This window comes from Centruroides vittatus, unplaced genomic scaffold, assembly GCF_030686945.1.
Source record: "Centruroides vittatus isolate TY-2023 unplaced genomic scaffold, ASM3068694v2 scaffold_435, whole genome shotgun sequence".
Lineage (NCBI taxonomy): Eukaryota > Metazoa > Arthropoda > Arachnida > Scorpiones > Buthidae > Centruroides > Centruroides vittatus.
Window position 1 is genome coordinate 1252609 of NW_027122708.1, and position 18005 is coordinate 1270613.

Genomic DNA, 18005 nt, shown 5'->3' on the forward strand with positions numbered 1-18005 from the left:
TAAACTCCTATTTGATACATTAATCAAAATTTTTAATAATGTTAATGCAATGATAATATTATCATGAATAATAATAATAATGATGATGATGATGATTGGCAATATTTTCAAAAATATATTCAGATTTAAAAAAAAAATTAATTAAAAATTTTAAATGAAATCTCACAATAGATGGCATTACACACAACCTTAACATAGTAAATTATGAATGCCAGGAAAGTTGTGCAAGAGCTCTTGTCAGCTTTTTTTTCTAGATATTATCAACATTCATAAACTTGTCTTTTCGTATAATTCTTTTAATATGTCAGTTTTTAAATACTAAAACTAATACTCAAAGATAATTGTTATTGTGCAGTCTATTTTTGAAACTGAAAAATATTTGTATTTCAGAAATTTTAAAGTTAAATAATAAATTTTATAATGGTTTTTAATTTATCTTTTTAACGTGAGTTCTATATTTTTATTTTGTACAGGAGGCTATTTCATACATTTATAAGTTGCTTGCATTGTTTTTATAAGTTTTTGAAAAATAAACAAACAAACAAAACTTTATACTTCATTTACCTTCTTTAATCAATTCTTTTCTAATGTTATCTTTAACATCTTTTTCAAAATCTTCTTCTCCATCAGTTGAATGTGCTTCTATCAGTTCATTAGCAGCTCTAGAGGAAAAAAATTTAAATTGATCTATTATTCAAAGTTTCAAGTTTATATATTAAAAAAAAAAAAAAAATTATTCTATTTATTAGCAGTTAATTGGAGATATAATTATTAGTGATGTAACGAATATTCGGTTACTACCCGGTATTCGGCCTATTTTTCACTATTCGGCTGAATACCGAATATTTAAATCATTATTCGGCCCAATACCGAATACCTAAAAACAGGAGTAAATTAATCATTTTGGTAACTTTTATTAATGCTGAAAATTAAACTATAATTATTAAAGTTAATAAGAAATAGCATCTAACTCTAGTATTAAATTATTTCATAATTAAATAATATTATAGCCTTTATCTTATACCAGGGATGAGCAACACGCGGCCCATGAACATGTTTAACGGGCCGCAAGCGGCCCATTAAACATGTTCATGCGGCCCGCCAAGCATTTCTAAAATTGAATTTATTTTATTGATTTTCTCCCATCAATATATTGTTATAAAATTAATTATAATAAAATGGTAGCACATACTAAACCGAAACAATTTTTTGTGACGAGTTACTCACTTGTCGGCGACTTGTTCAAACATGCAATACGAACGTGCCGCGTCTGTGCTTGTTTGTGTTTGTTTCTGTCACACAATCAGTCAGACTGGTAAGCTGTGAACTAGCAATTTTAGCAATTCTTGTGTTTCTTGAAAGGCGTGAGTGCAATATTATTGTCAAAAAGGTAATATTAGAGTTTTTTTATTCAAAATTAAGTTTTCCTACAAATTTTTTAACTTTCAAATTTTTAATCCATAATAGCATGTAGGAAAAGCAAATAAAAAAACAGAAGGTTGCGGATGAGCACAGGCATTTCCAAGAAAAGTGGAAATTTGATTATTTTTTCACTTTCGTCAAAGATAAAGCTGTATAGCTTAATATGCTCAGAGACTGTGTCGACATTAAAAGAATATAACATAAAAAGGCATTACGATACAAAACATGAACAACAATATAAAAACTTAACAGGACAACTCCAGATAGATAAGTTTAATCAAATGGAGAAAAACTTGGGAAACCAACAGGCTATTTTTAAAAATCAAGTTATTTTATCAAATACGGCAGTAAAGGCTAGTTTTGTTGTCAGTCAAATACTGGCAAAAAAAATGAAACCCTTTGCGGATGGAGAGATGATAAAAGAATGTCTGACTGCTGTTGCAGAAATAGCATTTCCTGATAAATATTATTTCAAACATTAGTTTATCAAGATTCACCATTGCAAGGAGAATTGAAGACTTGTCCGAGAACATAGCAACGCTTCGTGAACGCATTGCAAAATTCGAATACTGTTCTTTGGCACTTGATGAGAGTTGCGATATTAACGATACGGCACAACTGGCTATATTTTTACGTGGTATTGACACCAAATTTAATATTACAGAAGAATTGTGTTCACCGATTCCAATGCAAGGGACAACTGGCAAAGACCTGTACGATGAACTAAAGTCTGTGTTGGAAAATTTTTCAATTTTATTAGAAAAGATTATTGGTATATCGACAGATGGAGCACGAGTAATGTCAAGCATGGAGGTAGGAGTATCGGGAAGGCTATTTCAAGACATTAAGAAGGTCACAGGAAGGGAAATATTCGTTAACCACTGCATAATTCACCAGGAAAATTTGTGTGCGAAAAGATTGAGTTTGCCAAATGTCACAGTACCAATAATTAAACTAATCAATTTTATAAAGTCGCGCGCGTTAAATCACCGTGAATTTAAAGAATTCCTGAAAGATTTAGAAACTGAACATGGCGACGTGGTTTTTAATACCGAAACGTACGTTGGCTTAGTAGAGGTGCAATGCTAAAAAGAGTATACAACTTAAAAAGCGAAATACAATTGTTCTTGGATATGAAGGGATATGACTTTCCTCATTTTGGTAATAAAGAATGGATGTGCGATTTTGGGTTTCTTATCGACATGACTCAGCATCTCGATGATCTTAATGTGGAACTTCAAGGTAAAGGACAGTTTATTCACAATTTGTATGATAAAATTCAGGGTTTTGAGCGCAAATTAAAATTGTGGAAACAGCATCTTTTGCAGAATAATGTGTCTCACTTTCCACATTTAGAAAAAGAAAACGTTACTACTTCTCAAAAATACGCACAATATATAGACATTTTAATCAACGAATTTCAATTACGATTCCAAATGTTCAAAGCTGAGAAGACAGCGGTTTCCATGAAAATGTTTTCCTCGCCATTTAATATCGATGTGGATACAGTTCCCGAAGACTTTCAAATGGAAGTGATTGACATGCAGAATAATACCGATTTAAAAAATGTATTTTTCTCAGTAAACATCGAAAATTTTTATAAATCTTATGTGAGCCCTGAGAAATTTTCGCTTTTGACGAAAAATGCAAAGCAAATGATGTCTCTGTTCGGAAGTACGTATGTTTGCGAACAATTATTTTCAACCATGAAATTAATCAAAAATGACCACCGATCAAGACTGAGTGATGCACGATTAGAAAGCTGCGTACATGTGGCTACCTCATCAATTCCGGCTGATATTGATCAGCTTGTATCAAAAAAACAGTGCCAAATTTCTCATTAAAAATTTCAAGTAAATTCGTTTTTCTGTTCTTTTCTTGTTTGTTTTTATTTTGCATTAAAATTTGTATATGAAATCTTTACTTTTTTAAATTTTATATTTTTTATTCTAATGTTTATTATAAATAAAGTTTTGTAAATTATTAATAAGTGTTACTTTATGTGCGGCCCGCCAAAAAATTTTAAAATTTAAATTGGCCCGTTGATTAAAAAGGTTGCTCACCTCTGTCTTATACTATAGCCCGATATCTTATGGCATTGATGGCGCGTAGGTTAGAATGTATCGGGCATTAATATTATTGTTTAGTTAATTATGTTATATTCGTATTCGCGTATATTTTTATATTTTTTACAATATTTTAAAATGCTTTACGAAACGTTTTATTGAAACTTATCGTATTTAATGAAATAATTATTTATCTATTTCTAGAAGATGAGTAACTAATATATAATTTATTTTATATATAAAGCAAAGAATGAGCATTTTTCATTATATGCAATAGATAACATTTGAAATCATGTTAATTTTAAAAATATTGACAAAAACAATAGCAACAAAATATCACAAAACTTCACAAATATAAACCCCCCAATAATATATTTGAACTGTTCCACAACTGGGCAGAAACTAGACCATATGTCCCCACTAAAGTATATCCTTAGGGCACTATTCAGTCTACAAATACATAGTAAAAACAAAATTTTAGAGTTAAAAAGATTGATTGCAAATAAAATAACTTGTATGTTATAACTTACATCTAAATACCAACAACTGCCGAATCATATCGAGCTATTTATGGCTATTACATAAATTATAAACCAATTTGGCACTAGAGGTAGACGTTAGGCTCCATCTCATATTAACTTTAATAATTATAATTTAATTAATTAATTTAAATAATTTAGACCTACTGGAAGAAAAAATCGTAGTGACAGCGGGCCAATAGAGAGCAGAGTGCGCTATCCTTGCCATAATATGGTTTGCGCGCCAATTTTCGTAAGTGAGCTAATCAAGCCAAATAGTTTGGCCAAATATTCGGCCATTCAGCCACACTCCTGGCCGAATATTCGGTATTCAGCCACGCTCCTAGCCGAATATTCGGTATTACTATTCGTTACATCACTAATAATTATAGACTAAGTAAAATGGAGCAAACAGAATTTTTGAGACAGAACCATCTAAAGTGCATTAAATGTCAAAAATACAAAATGACCTACAAATGACAAATTTACCATATTTTGCTAAATTCTTAAAAATGTAATCACAAGAGCAACTTATTTTATGACTGTAATAAAACAGCAATTAATTTTAATAGACAAAAGAAATATTAATTTTAATATTTCCTTTTTTTTGTTCATTTTTATAAATGTTTAAACTAATTAGAAATTAACCAAATAGTGTTTTATTTCTTCTTTGAAACCGTGTTTTGTTGATTGTTGGACTATGAACCCAAAGTTGAGTTTTAATTAAACACTTGGCTTTATTTCCATCTTTATCTAGTTGATACGTGCCATTTGCACGTTTCGGGCATAGAGCCCCTCTTCAGTCAACATTATCATATTCGATCTGCCATGCATACAAGGTTTAAACTCAGTCGACACACGTATCTTATTTTTTCTATACATAATCTTTTGCTTATTTTACGATATCTAGTTATCACAATATCTAGAAGATGTAGACTGTTAGTCCAAATAGTGTTTTGGTCGAATATCAAATATTCTTGCCTTTCCTGACTACAAATATTAAATCGTCAGGCAAATATCAGCTGATTTGCTATATTTGGAACTGCACAAAACAAAAGGCTTAGAGCAGTGGTTCTTAACCGATGTTCTGCAAATCTACTTTGAGTGTTCCACAAAAGAAAAGATTTTAAAGTTTTTATTCAAATTTATTCCCATTGCTATATTCATAGATAATTCCATGTTTCTATTTTATTCAATATAATTATTAAAGTTTATTGCTTCATTTCATTCTTTCCTGAGAATAGTAAACATGGAATTGCTTATCAATTTTTGAATGTATTGATGCTAATGCTCCGTGTAATAAACAGTATATGAATGGTGTTCCGCAGCCTCAGAAAGGTTGAGAACCACTGGCTTAGACCAATGTTTCCAAACTTTTTTGGACTACTGCCCCTTTTAATGTGTACATTTCATTAGTATCCCATATAAAATCTGTCAAAAATTATACACTGAAAATTAAATTTCAACAAATTTAAGTTTAAGCATTTATTTTATAAACAAATAGATATCCATAAGTACCTTAAAAGAACTCGATTAATTAATATAAAATAATTAATGATGGGCCTGATACAGAGAGATTAAATCTTCCATATCTAGCTCAATATAAATAAGTAGCATCCTTAAACTGCCTTCATTCAACCATTTGCTGTAGGATAATGTAAAGAACTCTTCTTCATTCTGCCAGTATATCAGCTTTATGTAAATAAAAAAAGCTTAACTTTGCCATCTTATCCCACCTTTTCCTACATATTTTTTATATATTATTAATAATATCATGCTATCACCAAGCTTAAAGCCAGTGACAGTTTTATGAGCAATTATAAAGTCCTCTAATAATTTCATAAGGAATTGATCAATTTCTTCATTAGTTAGTGACAACAGTTAGCTTAGTTTGCTCAATTCATATGATTACAACTTGTGTATTTTCTCATTATATTTACGAAGAGAAGCACTTTTTTGTGATCTACATATAATGTTCTGTCTCAAAAACTGACTTTACAGCTTACTGTTTAAAGTTCAATAGTAAATTTTTTGTTTCAAAGAGTTTTTATCCCATTGTCTTCTAATGCCCCAATACCCTCAAGTCTTCTTCCATTCCCAATGGTGCCTACTTTGGGAATCACTGGCTTAGAGTAAGGTGGAAAGCAGTAACTATTCAGTAATAAACTTTTATTTAAAAAAAATTATTATTATGTAATGATAAATAAAAAATAAAATCTTGCCGTTGGAATCTGATGTTTTATGGCAGCTCCACAAAGTAGGATATAATTATATTGAATATACAGTATGTTCAGCAAAGCTTGAAGTATTTATGACAACCAACAAAATTGTTTACTACCTATGAATGCAGAAGCCTTATTATTATCCTTTCATTACAATTTATCACTCTTGAATTGTGATTATTAATAAATAATATTTGCTCAAGATCATTTATTAAAAAATTATATTTGTTTTGGAAAGGAATATATAATGTTTTAAAATGTTTTTTCATTTTATTTGGTTTTATTCTTTTTCCTTCTGTCTCTCTTCCCAACTAAAATCAGATTGTTTAATTGCTTTTGAGTTGTGTTGTATTGAGATTATTTAGCTAAATAGTTTGGCTTTGAGGAAGTATTTGGTCCAATATTAGTTTAAATCATATAAGAAATCTCAGACACAACCTTTAACATATTTTTTTTTTTTTTTTTTTTTTTTCAAACTGAAAGATTAGATGAAAAGACAAAAAGTTCTAAAAACTGAAATTGAATATTAACTTCATTATATATAAAGTTTATACATGAATTTTAATATACATGAATAATATTCAATCTCAGCAATTTGTTTGTTAAATTAATTCCTAATAAACTGTAATAAGAAATATTTAGTATGCATGTAACTTTTGTATAATAAGCATGAATGCAATTTAATACAATCTATTACAAATATGAACGTGAAAGTCATTAGTCTTAAACTGTGATAAAGACTAACTTTAATGTTTTATAAATTAATTACCGAATGGACTATTTAGAGAATTCACCTTTTCCTTAGCTGAAATTAAGTAAGATTTTTCAGTCTTCAATATGGTACATCTTGTACCATATTGCCAAATGATATGTGTTCCTAATTTTCCCAATTCCTAATTTGCCCAATAAGTGTGCAATATTTAAATTTTTTCATTTCACAGTCAAAATTGAAAATTTTCTCAGATTCTGACTGTGCACAGATGATTAATCACATTTGTAATGTCAAAAAATAAAATATGATATTAAAATACAATATAAAAATATTATGCTTGTAAACACTGTCAGCTAATTTATTAGTTCAATGAGAAATAACATACTCCAAACAAAATAAATAAGGTACAATTGCAAAAAATTAACTTTTTGATGTAATGTATAAGTAATTGTTTTACAAGACAGTGTAAAGTCTGATGAATAAGTGCAAAAAAATTAAGATGACAATTTGTTAAATCATCTGTTGATGCCTCTGCTTAATTTTTTGTCCTCTTGATTTTACTGCTGCATAAATTGGTTTTAACAGTTAATTACCATTTTATAAAATTTCATTGCAATTGTCCTGATGGAGTGAAATCAGATTTGACCTTAAGATATATTTTATTTTCACTAATTAAATTTAGATAGTAAGATAAATAGACTTTGTTTCATTATTATAGAATATAGCATTTTTTACATTTCAATAATATAATTTTTTGAGATAACACTTCCTCTATAATTTTCTGAAATAACTATGATTCTGAAGTAACTTCTTCAACTGTAATTTGACAAAAATGTTTTTCATTTAGTAAAAGCTTAAAATTCATTTAAGTATTTTCTTTGTTTCTCATCTTCACTCTTAAAGACAGGCATGTGGCCAAAATATGAGTAATTTTTCAGTAATCATCCTAAATAAATATTTTAAATAAGATTTTTTCTGTTTTTTTGTAAAACTGGCTATATAAAGAATATCCTAATAACTTTAATCATGCATTATCTAGTCTTGAAATAGTTAAACCTATTAAAATATATTTAATTTCTCTTATTTATTAATTATTTTCTCAAATATTAATTCTTACAATTGCTGTTTCCGAGGTTTTTTCCTAGGAGATGCTTCAACAGGAACAGATGGCACTGTTAACAACTTATTGCTAACTTCTATAGAAGTGTTTGAATCTGTAATATATTTCAAAACAATCTCATCATCATTAAAAAATTTTAAATATATTTTTATTTATAGTTCATAAAACTGAAATAAATCAAAGATAATAAAAAGTTTCTTAACTTCTTAAATTCATATAACTAAATAAAAACAATAATTTTATTAACTAACTAACTATTCAAAACTAACATTGTAAGTATATATGAGATTTGACACAAAAATAATATTAACTTTAAAACTCAGGAACCTACTGTGAAAATAAATGGAGAAATAAGCAGACAGTATTTGTCACATTGTAAAAATACAGTTCAGGTTACATTTCATTTATTCAGTAGCAGTGAACAACAACTTTAGTACAGATACATCTTTGCTCTTGATTGGAAAATATCTGATTCAGAAAGTGAGTAACAAATTAACATTACATTTCTCATCAAACCTAACGAACTCATGACAAGCATTTCAATTACTGACAGTCTTATGGTGAAAATTGTTAATCTCATGCATATATTTGGAATGGCATAAATAATTTTCAGAAGGTAGAGAAAGTATGAAAGATTATGACTGCCCAGATCATCATCCCCACTTTCTTTGATATCCAGGATAGTCAACTTCAAAAATGGCACACTGCTACGGTTCACAAATAACAAACACAAAATTTATAACAAACAAAAAGGTTACCGATTAACTTTGGGTAAAACAACTAATAAGTACAAAAGACTACAGTTTACACAGCGTGTCTCTGCTCGTACACAGTTCAATATGTTTGAAAGTTACTAAAATCCAAGACAGGTCCATCGAAAGAACACCTTGCGACCCTTCCTTCCAATTGTATCAAGCAGTACAGTCCTCGAATTCCTCGGAGCAACCAAGCACTTCCTTAATCCAACGAGATTAGCACTTTTCGGGATTTCGAAAGGAACCTTTTTCCCGCCTAAAGTTGCTTCTTTTATACTCACCAGAGCCATTCCCAGCCCACCAATCAGCTTTCCGAGGTCTCCAGCTTGTTGGCCCACCGTATGATATCCGCCGACCAATTGCTGATCGTAGATTTAAACTAACAGCGGTTGTCCTAACCATCACTCTTCTAATGGTTGTTCTCCAATGGTTTCCTGTAATGTCCACGGATTTGAAAACGAGAAGAAAAAGACAGGAATCGCACATCCTGGCGATTTCCAACCATGACAAGGATGTAACAGCAAGGTGAATTTCCAGTGGCCAGACTGACTATCAATGCTATTATATTGAAATTTTGATTATTGTACAAACCAGTGAGAAAGAAACAGTAATCCTTATGGAAAAACAAGTGAATCTTGCATCAGGATAGCAGACATGCCATCCTACAATACCGTCTGTAAAAATATTTTTAACCAATAAAAAAAAAATCATTATGCTTCATTATCCTCTTTGTTCATCAGATCTCATTTTGGGTGATCTCTCTTTCTTTCCAAAGGTTCAAGCACATGCTTAAAGGATTTAATTTACTGCAATTAAAGAGATTAAAAGAAAAAGAAAACAGAGTTCCTGAATAGTCTTGTAAATGATCAACTCCAATGTTTTGAACAGTGATAGCATCATATGCAACTCTATAAGACTATTTTGAAAGCAATCACAAATTAAAAAAAAAGCTTACAAGCATTAGTTTCATTATTTTTGTGTTGGATCTTGTATATATAGCAAGTCCTCACTTAATGTCATTGATAGATTCTTAAAAATTGTGATATTCAGCAGAATGACATATAACAAAACCATTAATACCATAAGCTTATTGACATAAATAAGATATAATTCAATTAATAATATTCTTATTAGATCATGTTTGTAACCTTCGATATTTGTTTCCATCTCACATCATCTATTTTACTTTTTATAAAGAAAATTCAACAATGATACTGTAAAAGATTACAAGTGCACTTGTATCCTTCAATGATGTTTAAGCGAGGACTTGCTGTTTATAGATATGTAGATATGTAAATAAATAAATTACTAAAAGTTTTAAATAGACTATATATATATAATTTAATTTTAAAAAAATATATATATTAGGGTGTCCCTTATTTTTCGAATATTTTTTTTCCCCAACGCATAGGGCCTGGTTTTGTTTATTTTACCTTTAAATACTCCCATAATAAATTTCAGCTCATTTTGATCACTAGAACCCATGCCGACTTGCATCGAATCATTTCCATACATATGGTGCTAGGAGAAGTGGCACGTATTCCCTTTGTTTGCCATTCTAACATAATTTGTCGGGCTATTAACACGTATAGTTTTTTTTTCGAAGATGTCAGTGGAATTACAAAGCACTAAAAACATATTTTCTTAGTTGGAGAGATAAACCACCAAATCACGGGTGCAAAATTACCATCAAATCGGAAAGTAGGCTTACTCGCAGTTTTGTTTTTTAACATTTGCAAAGTTAAACTAACTGTGAGTGAAAGCGTAAATCTTGTAATACGCGAGTGTATCATATTTTGGGAAAAAGCTAGAATACCTAAAAAATCTATACCTAACTGTGTCAAGAAATTGGTGGATCTTTATCACATATGGAGAGTCTCCATACCTGATAAAGATCCACCAATTTCTTGACACAGTTTAGGTATAGATTCTTGAATTACAAGATTTACGCTTTCACTCACAGTTAGTTTAACTTCGCGAATGTTAAAAAACAAAACTGAGAGTACTTGCCAATTTGACGGTAATTTTGCACCTGTGATTTGGTGGTTTATCTTTCCGACTAAGAAAATATGTTTTTTACTGCTTTGTAATTCCACTGACATCTTCGAAAAAAAACTATACGTGTTAATAGCCCGACAAATTGTGTTAGAATGGCAAACAAAGCGAATACGTGCCACTTCTCTAGCACCATATGTATGGAAATGATTCAATGCTAAAATTTATTGTGGGAGTATTTAAGAGTAAAATAAATAAAACCAAGCCCTGTGCGTTAGGGGAGAAAAAATATTCGAAAAATAAGGGACACCCTAATATATATACAGTCGAATCGCGATAAGTCCTCGGATAACATGACACCCTCGGTTAAGTAGTCAGTTTTCTGTGGTCCCAGCCGACTTACATAGACATTAATGTTAAAAAACTCCGGTTTACTCGACATCGTTTAACTCAACACCACTGGATAAGTCGACATACTTTTGCTGTCGCACACTCCGATAAGTCGACACCCCCTCCTGAAAAAATGAATTCACTCCGCACGTGTGGTGCAAACTCATTTTTTAAGGAGGGGGAGTCGATTTATTTCTTAATATATAATTAATTTATTTAATAATATAATAATACATTAATATTATTAATAAAAATGCCTTAACATTTTATGTATAAAATAATAACAGACAAACAAAAGAAAATATACAATCTACATCAATGTCATACCAGAATCCAATTTTGCATTTTCTCATGCCAGATGCATTAAGAATCCTTAGATGTTACTTGCCAACAAGTGACAATTGCAAAGATGATGTTTTAGAGGCATTCATGTTCATTAAAAAAGAAAGTCGAGATAGTTAAGTGCTCAAAACAAACAACACTAAACGAATTTTTCAGTTTATCATCTACAGAATAATTGTAAATGGAGAACACAATGTTTTGTAAGTCTATGTTACTGTATAAAGCACTACTGTATTTTATTAATTGTAGTTTTGTGGTTTTTTTTCCAACTTCGCTTTAGTCGACACATCGGATAACTCGAGACATTTCCGCTTTCCCTTGGGGTGTCGACTTATGCGGAGTTGACTGTATATATATATTTTAAAATTAATGCCAACCCTATTTTAATTAAAGTTATGTTTGAATAATTTGAATCTGGTTCTTTCTCATCTTGATGTGACAAGCCATTTTCATTATTGTTGTAATCTGACGGACTATTCGTTTAATATATTTTAAAATATTTGCTACTTACTTTGATCTGCAGTTTCTGAAGAATCTTGATTAGTTGACACAGCTAATGATGTAGGAATTCTACAATCACTTGAATCAATAGCTGTAGTTCCAGTAGTATTGTTATTTTCTCGTTGCTGGTCATTAATACTAAATTTAAAAAATATATTTTATTAATGTAATCATTACTTGAAATAATCTATAGAATAAAAGGAAAGTAATGTATTTAAAAAGTGAATAGTTATCATATACATGTAACATTTACAGGAAAATTCTAATCAACTCCAGAGCACTAACTATAACACATGAAGCACGCAATGCCATAATGTTGTAAATGTCAAAAACAACTTTTCAGGAGAAGTAGAAAACATATTTTCTAGTGAATGAATTTATTTCAATTGTACAATAAAGTGGTAAAAAACTTACTAGGTTACAAATTCTCTGGAATATCAAAATTATGTAACGTTTTAAGCACCAGAAGTCATGTGACTTGCACTTTGGCACTTTATGATTTCAAATAAATTCAACTTCAAAATACAGCTGCTTACAGAGACAATATTGCCACAATATTTGTTTGCAGCAGAAAACATTGCATTTAAAATTCAATTCTTCAATAAAATGTATTTAGGAAAAAAAAATGGCATTTACAACGATTATGGCATTGTATGCTTCACATGCAGTAGACTTCACTTATTCTAATCATGGATGATGTTATCAGTCAGTTATCATCATCAAAATCAGTAGGATTTAAGGCTAATATACAAATTAAAATATATTATATAAACTTTGCCTATTTTAATCAGCATTTGGTTATTACTATTAATTTATGTTTGAGTAACTATACCTTTTGAAACTCCATTTTCAGCCTCAACATATGGCAGATAACAATAACTAGTAACAATTGCATGTTATCAGTCTTAAACAGTGCTCTAAATGTTAAATAGCTAGCTATAACATCTATATAACAGTAATAACATTTTCAGCTAAGGTATAACAATCATTTTTAAAATATATTGTCCACGCATACAAATCTTATGTTGCAAGTATTTAATTTAATTAATGTTTTTAACATAATTTTGAGTTCAATTCAGAACTCTTGTAAAATAGCTTGTACATTAATTTTTGGTTTATTATTCAATCTTAATTCTTAATTTCAAAAGTTTTGATATAAGTTATTAAAAAAAAATAACAACAAACAAAATACTATAAACTCAACAAAGAAAAATTAAACCTAATTCCAGAAAAAATAATTAACGTTTGTATTACAACTGTTTCAGAAGCATTGTATTTAGGATACAAATTCTCCTTCATATAGCATTATTGAATGCCAACCAACATTAACTATATCTACATAAAAATAAAGAAAGTGATGTAATTTTAAATTTTCTTAAAATTTAATTGTATTGATGATGCGACTGAAAATGAAAGTTCACCACTGAAAATTCATAACAAAGGAAATGTAACAAAGGTACTTGTGAATAAAGAAAAGCAAAAATAACTAAAAAAAATCAATGCTATAAAAATTGATGTTTGACTTAATAGATTTTATAGAATATAACATATTGGGAAATGGAATTAAAACAGTTATTACTGATGATATCATCCAGGATACCAATGTAAAAATAACAGTGACTTTAAAAAAACATACATACATACATATATATATTATATATATATAATTGAAAAAAATACCTAGAAATTTTTTAAAATTCCAAGAAAACAGAGTAAGGAAAAAATAAAAATTATTACATATTAATTTATTTCTCAATAAAAAACAGAAAAATATGGCAGAATTTTAAATTTAACATTTCTTTATAAATATCTGACTCCATGATGAATGATTCTGAAAAGAACTCTCTTTTCAGAATTTAAAAAATAATATATGCATATTGTGTTGAGGTAGGCATGTACTGTATATACAATAAATAACTGTTTTTTGACATTGACAAATTTAATAAAAATAAAAACAGATACTTGATAACAACAACAAAAACAGGGTTATTTATTATGTATAATCTTTTTGATGCTGAGTGCTGGGATACTTCTATGTTAAAGATGCATAATTTTTAAAGTTAATTGAAGAAAGTAAGAAAAAAATCAAATATTTAATCAAGCAATAACTGATATTATTAGATAATATAGTTATTGGATATTATTCACATGCTACATTATGAAAATAGTATTAAAAAAAACAATATAATTAATAATCATTACATATTGTTTATTCAAAATTCATACCTCAGTGGTTTAGGAGATGGAATAGTGCTTCCCGCAGTTGTTTCAAGATGAGGACTTGCAGGACCAGAAACTGGCAAACTGGTCATAAGATTCTTTTTAGCTGCAGAAGACATTCTAAAAAATTCAGAGTAAATATCAATTTTCTTAATTTACTGTATTCTAATGTATATCAAATGCATCAGATTATTCAAAATAACTTTTGTTGAACTTTGAATCACAAAACTAAAATTATTGCTATAAATTAAGCTTTATGTTAATTTAATTTATTATGTATGATAATAACTAATACAACTGGACAACTTAAAACAATTGTTTAGATAGAAGTATCATTCAAATATTATGTGGACTCAATCCGCATAGCCAAACAGATGTCCATGATGGCATAGAACTTTTGCAAATTAATTCCATATATAAATAACCCAAAATAAGTTGGACTGAACACATTCAGGATATTAGGAATTTTTCTTTAATCTTTTTGGTTATGTACACATTATCCTGCAGTTTAAAATAAAATGCCTAGATTTGAAGATTTTTGTTTTAGGAGTCTACTTAATTTTTCTATTAATATAAGATCAAAATCAAATTTATTAATTTTTTACAAACTTTTGAAGTAATTTATTATGGAGGATTTAAAAATTCAAAGTAAAAATATTTTTAATCATAGGTCATTTCAACACTCTGGAAATATCTTTACAGTCTTTTCCACAAGTCTTATTAAATTAAAAATTAATAATTTAGAATGATATTCAAAATGATAAATATTGAAAATCAAATGACTAACTATAAAAAATTTAAATACTTGTATTTAATGCTATTGTGTATATCAAATTAATGTAGAATATAAAAATAAATTTATTTTTTATAAGTTGATATAAGACCTTTATTCATTCACAATATGATTCAGAGGACTTCTTTTTTCTTTGCACAAAACAGTTTGTGAACTTGTCAACTGTTTTACCTTTGGTGACAATTTATTTGTTTAATTTTTGTTTTCACTTTCAAACAATTATTTCCTTAGCATTTACTGGCAATATCTTAATAACAAAATTTTTATATGTTGGAAATACCATTCTGGTCCATAGTGAAAGTATTTATAATAATTTGTAGATTTTGACAATATTTCATTACAAAATGAGAAAATAAACCATGAAAGTCTGTACTGCTGGGAAATTGGATTTACAATCATTTTAGCATCATGCATGGACAAAATTGTCATTAATATATATGAAAAAAAAAGAAATGCATTGCAAATTTCTCATTTATAATATTCTATACTTTTCAAATATAACAACAATTTGTAAACACAAAGTCTGTTTATAAATGTTTTAACATGATTTATTATTCAAAATTAAGCAAAGACAACAATCATTGATTAAGGCAATTGAAATAATGTTTTTATTCATTAGATTGAGATGAAGTCTCTTTGTCTTCATCTTTTTGCCCAATGTTTTCTTTCACAGCTTCATAATTAGACAGTTTTTCTCTAAACTCTAACATGTTTATGTTTTGCTTCATAAATTAAAAATTTAACTCTATCTGGAATGTCTTCTATAATGTACTGCAAGACTAATGGGACATTCTTGTTAACTTGGGAGATGATTTCTAACATTTTATACAAACATTCACAATATGATTCAGAGGACTTCTTTTTCTTTGCACAAAACTGTTTGTGAACTTGTCAACTGTTTTACCTTTGGTGACAACTGATTTTAAGGATTCCTTTCCAGCTGTCTCCATGATTTCAAACATTTTTCAAAACTAACTCAGCTAAACCTCTTAAAAGTCGATTTTCATAGACAATGTTCATCCATTCACATACATACTCATTTCCTCAAACTCTTTAATGCAATTGCAAACACTTACCCCCATTCATTGCACCAAATATGCAAAGAGATTCTTACCTTTAAATGTAAATATAGTTGCTAGTCTCTTAAAATATGTCATTTCACATTCTTCTTCACTATTGGAATCTGTCATAGTTCTGTAATCATTGCCATCATCATCACTCACAATGTCTTCCTTGTCTTCTTCCAAATAAAAAATAGTTTATAATCTTTCCTTTAATGTTTTCTTATCAACAATTTATTTCAATCCCTATTTCAACTCCCCTTTTCAAATTCATAATTTTTATTATGTCTTATTCAGGATAGCATTGTTCTCTTCATCTTCAGCCATTCCATCAACATTGTCATTCAATTAATCTTAAGGGATTAGGCTTGGAATCTTCCAGTGGATTTGATTAATCTTTCCTTTCTTCCAATACAACCTGATCTATTACAAACAAATACCCAAATTTTGAGATATTATTGTTTAGAAACAAGAGTTCCGGATCCACTAATGGTTAAAAGTATAATGTTTAATTGAATAACTAATTGAAAAATAAAAACAAAATACATTCAAGAATGCAGTCTTAATGTTTTTGAATGTCTCTCTCAAGAAAATACTTCTGACATCATCTGCATCTCCCACATGCACATTTCTCATGTGTTCCCTTCATTAAGTATTCTCAATTACTATTTTTCCCATAATCTCATATCAATAGATATTATTGCATAGAGTGATGTCAAAGTGACAAATTATTTCCATGGATTTTGTTCACAATGGTAATAGATGATGTGCCAACAAAAAATAAGTGTTGCTCCGTAATTGATTTTTTTTTGATAAATATGCTCAAAATTTAGAGAAAATATGTTGTATTTATTTGAGTATAAGATACCATTGATTCTAAGATGCACCTTAATTTCTATGCTCACCCATGGATTTTTTTTGAGAAAATAGACAACTTGAGACAAATTTATGCCAACAGAATTGATTCAGTTGATATAAATTTGTTCAATATTTATTGCACAGTAAAATAATTCTTATAATATATCGTGGTCTTTTGTGATAACAGAGAAGTAGAAACCTCTCCACTTTTTTAGGCTCTTTTGAACCAACACTGCATCTAATGCTCAATCTTTCTGCATGCAATCATCCTCAGTACCATTTAAAGCATGGAAATGCAACATTTCATGAAGACGTACACACACACACACACACACACAACTATTTTTTCATTTGTAAGTTACATTTTCTGGAATTTTCATCCAAAACTTATGATGTTACTGTAATAGACTAATGAGATTAAGCTAGTTGATTGCTTCAATATTTACTATTATGAACATTAGTCAAATAAAATAATTAGAGTGACACAATGGAATTAGAGATAGAAAAGTAAGATGCATAGCATGACAAGTTGTAAATTATGACATATTTCATCAATTCTACAACTCCAAGACAAAAGTATTAAACCACACCAACTGAAATGTAACACACAAATTTTTAGGCTCAAATACATTAAGTGAAAACAAGTAGAAATGAATATAATATTTGAATGAGTAGATTATTGCATGTATCATAAAATAAAATACAGTAGCCCCTTGTTATATTGTGCTTGTCAGGAGACAAATAAATAAGAACTGGGGCTATTAAAGAAAACTGGGCTATTGCAAAACTAAACTTATTTTATATCAGAAACATTTGCTGATAAAAGAATAGAGTTTAGTAAAAAAAACAAATTATACATGCTATGGAATTTCTATCCTCTATTCTTTGATCAGCAAATGTTTCTAATATAAAATAAGCTTAGTTTTGCAATACTGAATTTTATTCATGGTTATATTGTATTAATTGACATTTATGTGAACATCAACATCACAAACACCCATTTAGCATTATTGTTTCTTTAACAATGACA

At 28.8% G+C, this 18005-nt stretch overlaps 1 protein-coding gene across 1 annotated transcript in view; it reads right to left on the reverse strand.

Moving 5' to 3' along the window:
- Positions 1 to 18005, reverse strand: part of Sap130 (Sin3A-associated protein 130) — a 94013-nt gene that overhangs the window by 15537 nt on the left and 60471 nt on the right. The window contains exons 14-17 of the mRNA XM_067287101.1: positions 14270 to 14383; positions 12054 to 12181; positions 8058 to 8154; positions 565 to 662 (exon numbers count right to left, since the gene is read on the reverse strand). Of these exons, the coding sequence (XP_067143202.1) occupies positions 565 to 662; positions 8058 to 8154; positions 12054 to 12181; positions 14270 to 14383 (437 nt within the window). The remainder of the gene's footprint in view (positions 1 to 564; positions 663 to 8057; positions 8155 to 12053; positions 12182 to 14269; positions 14384 to 18005) is intronic.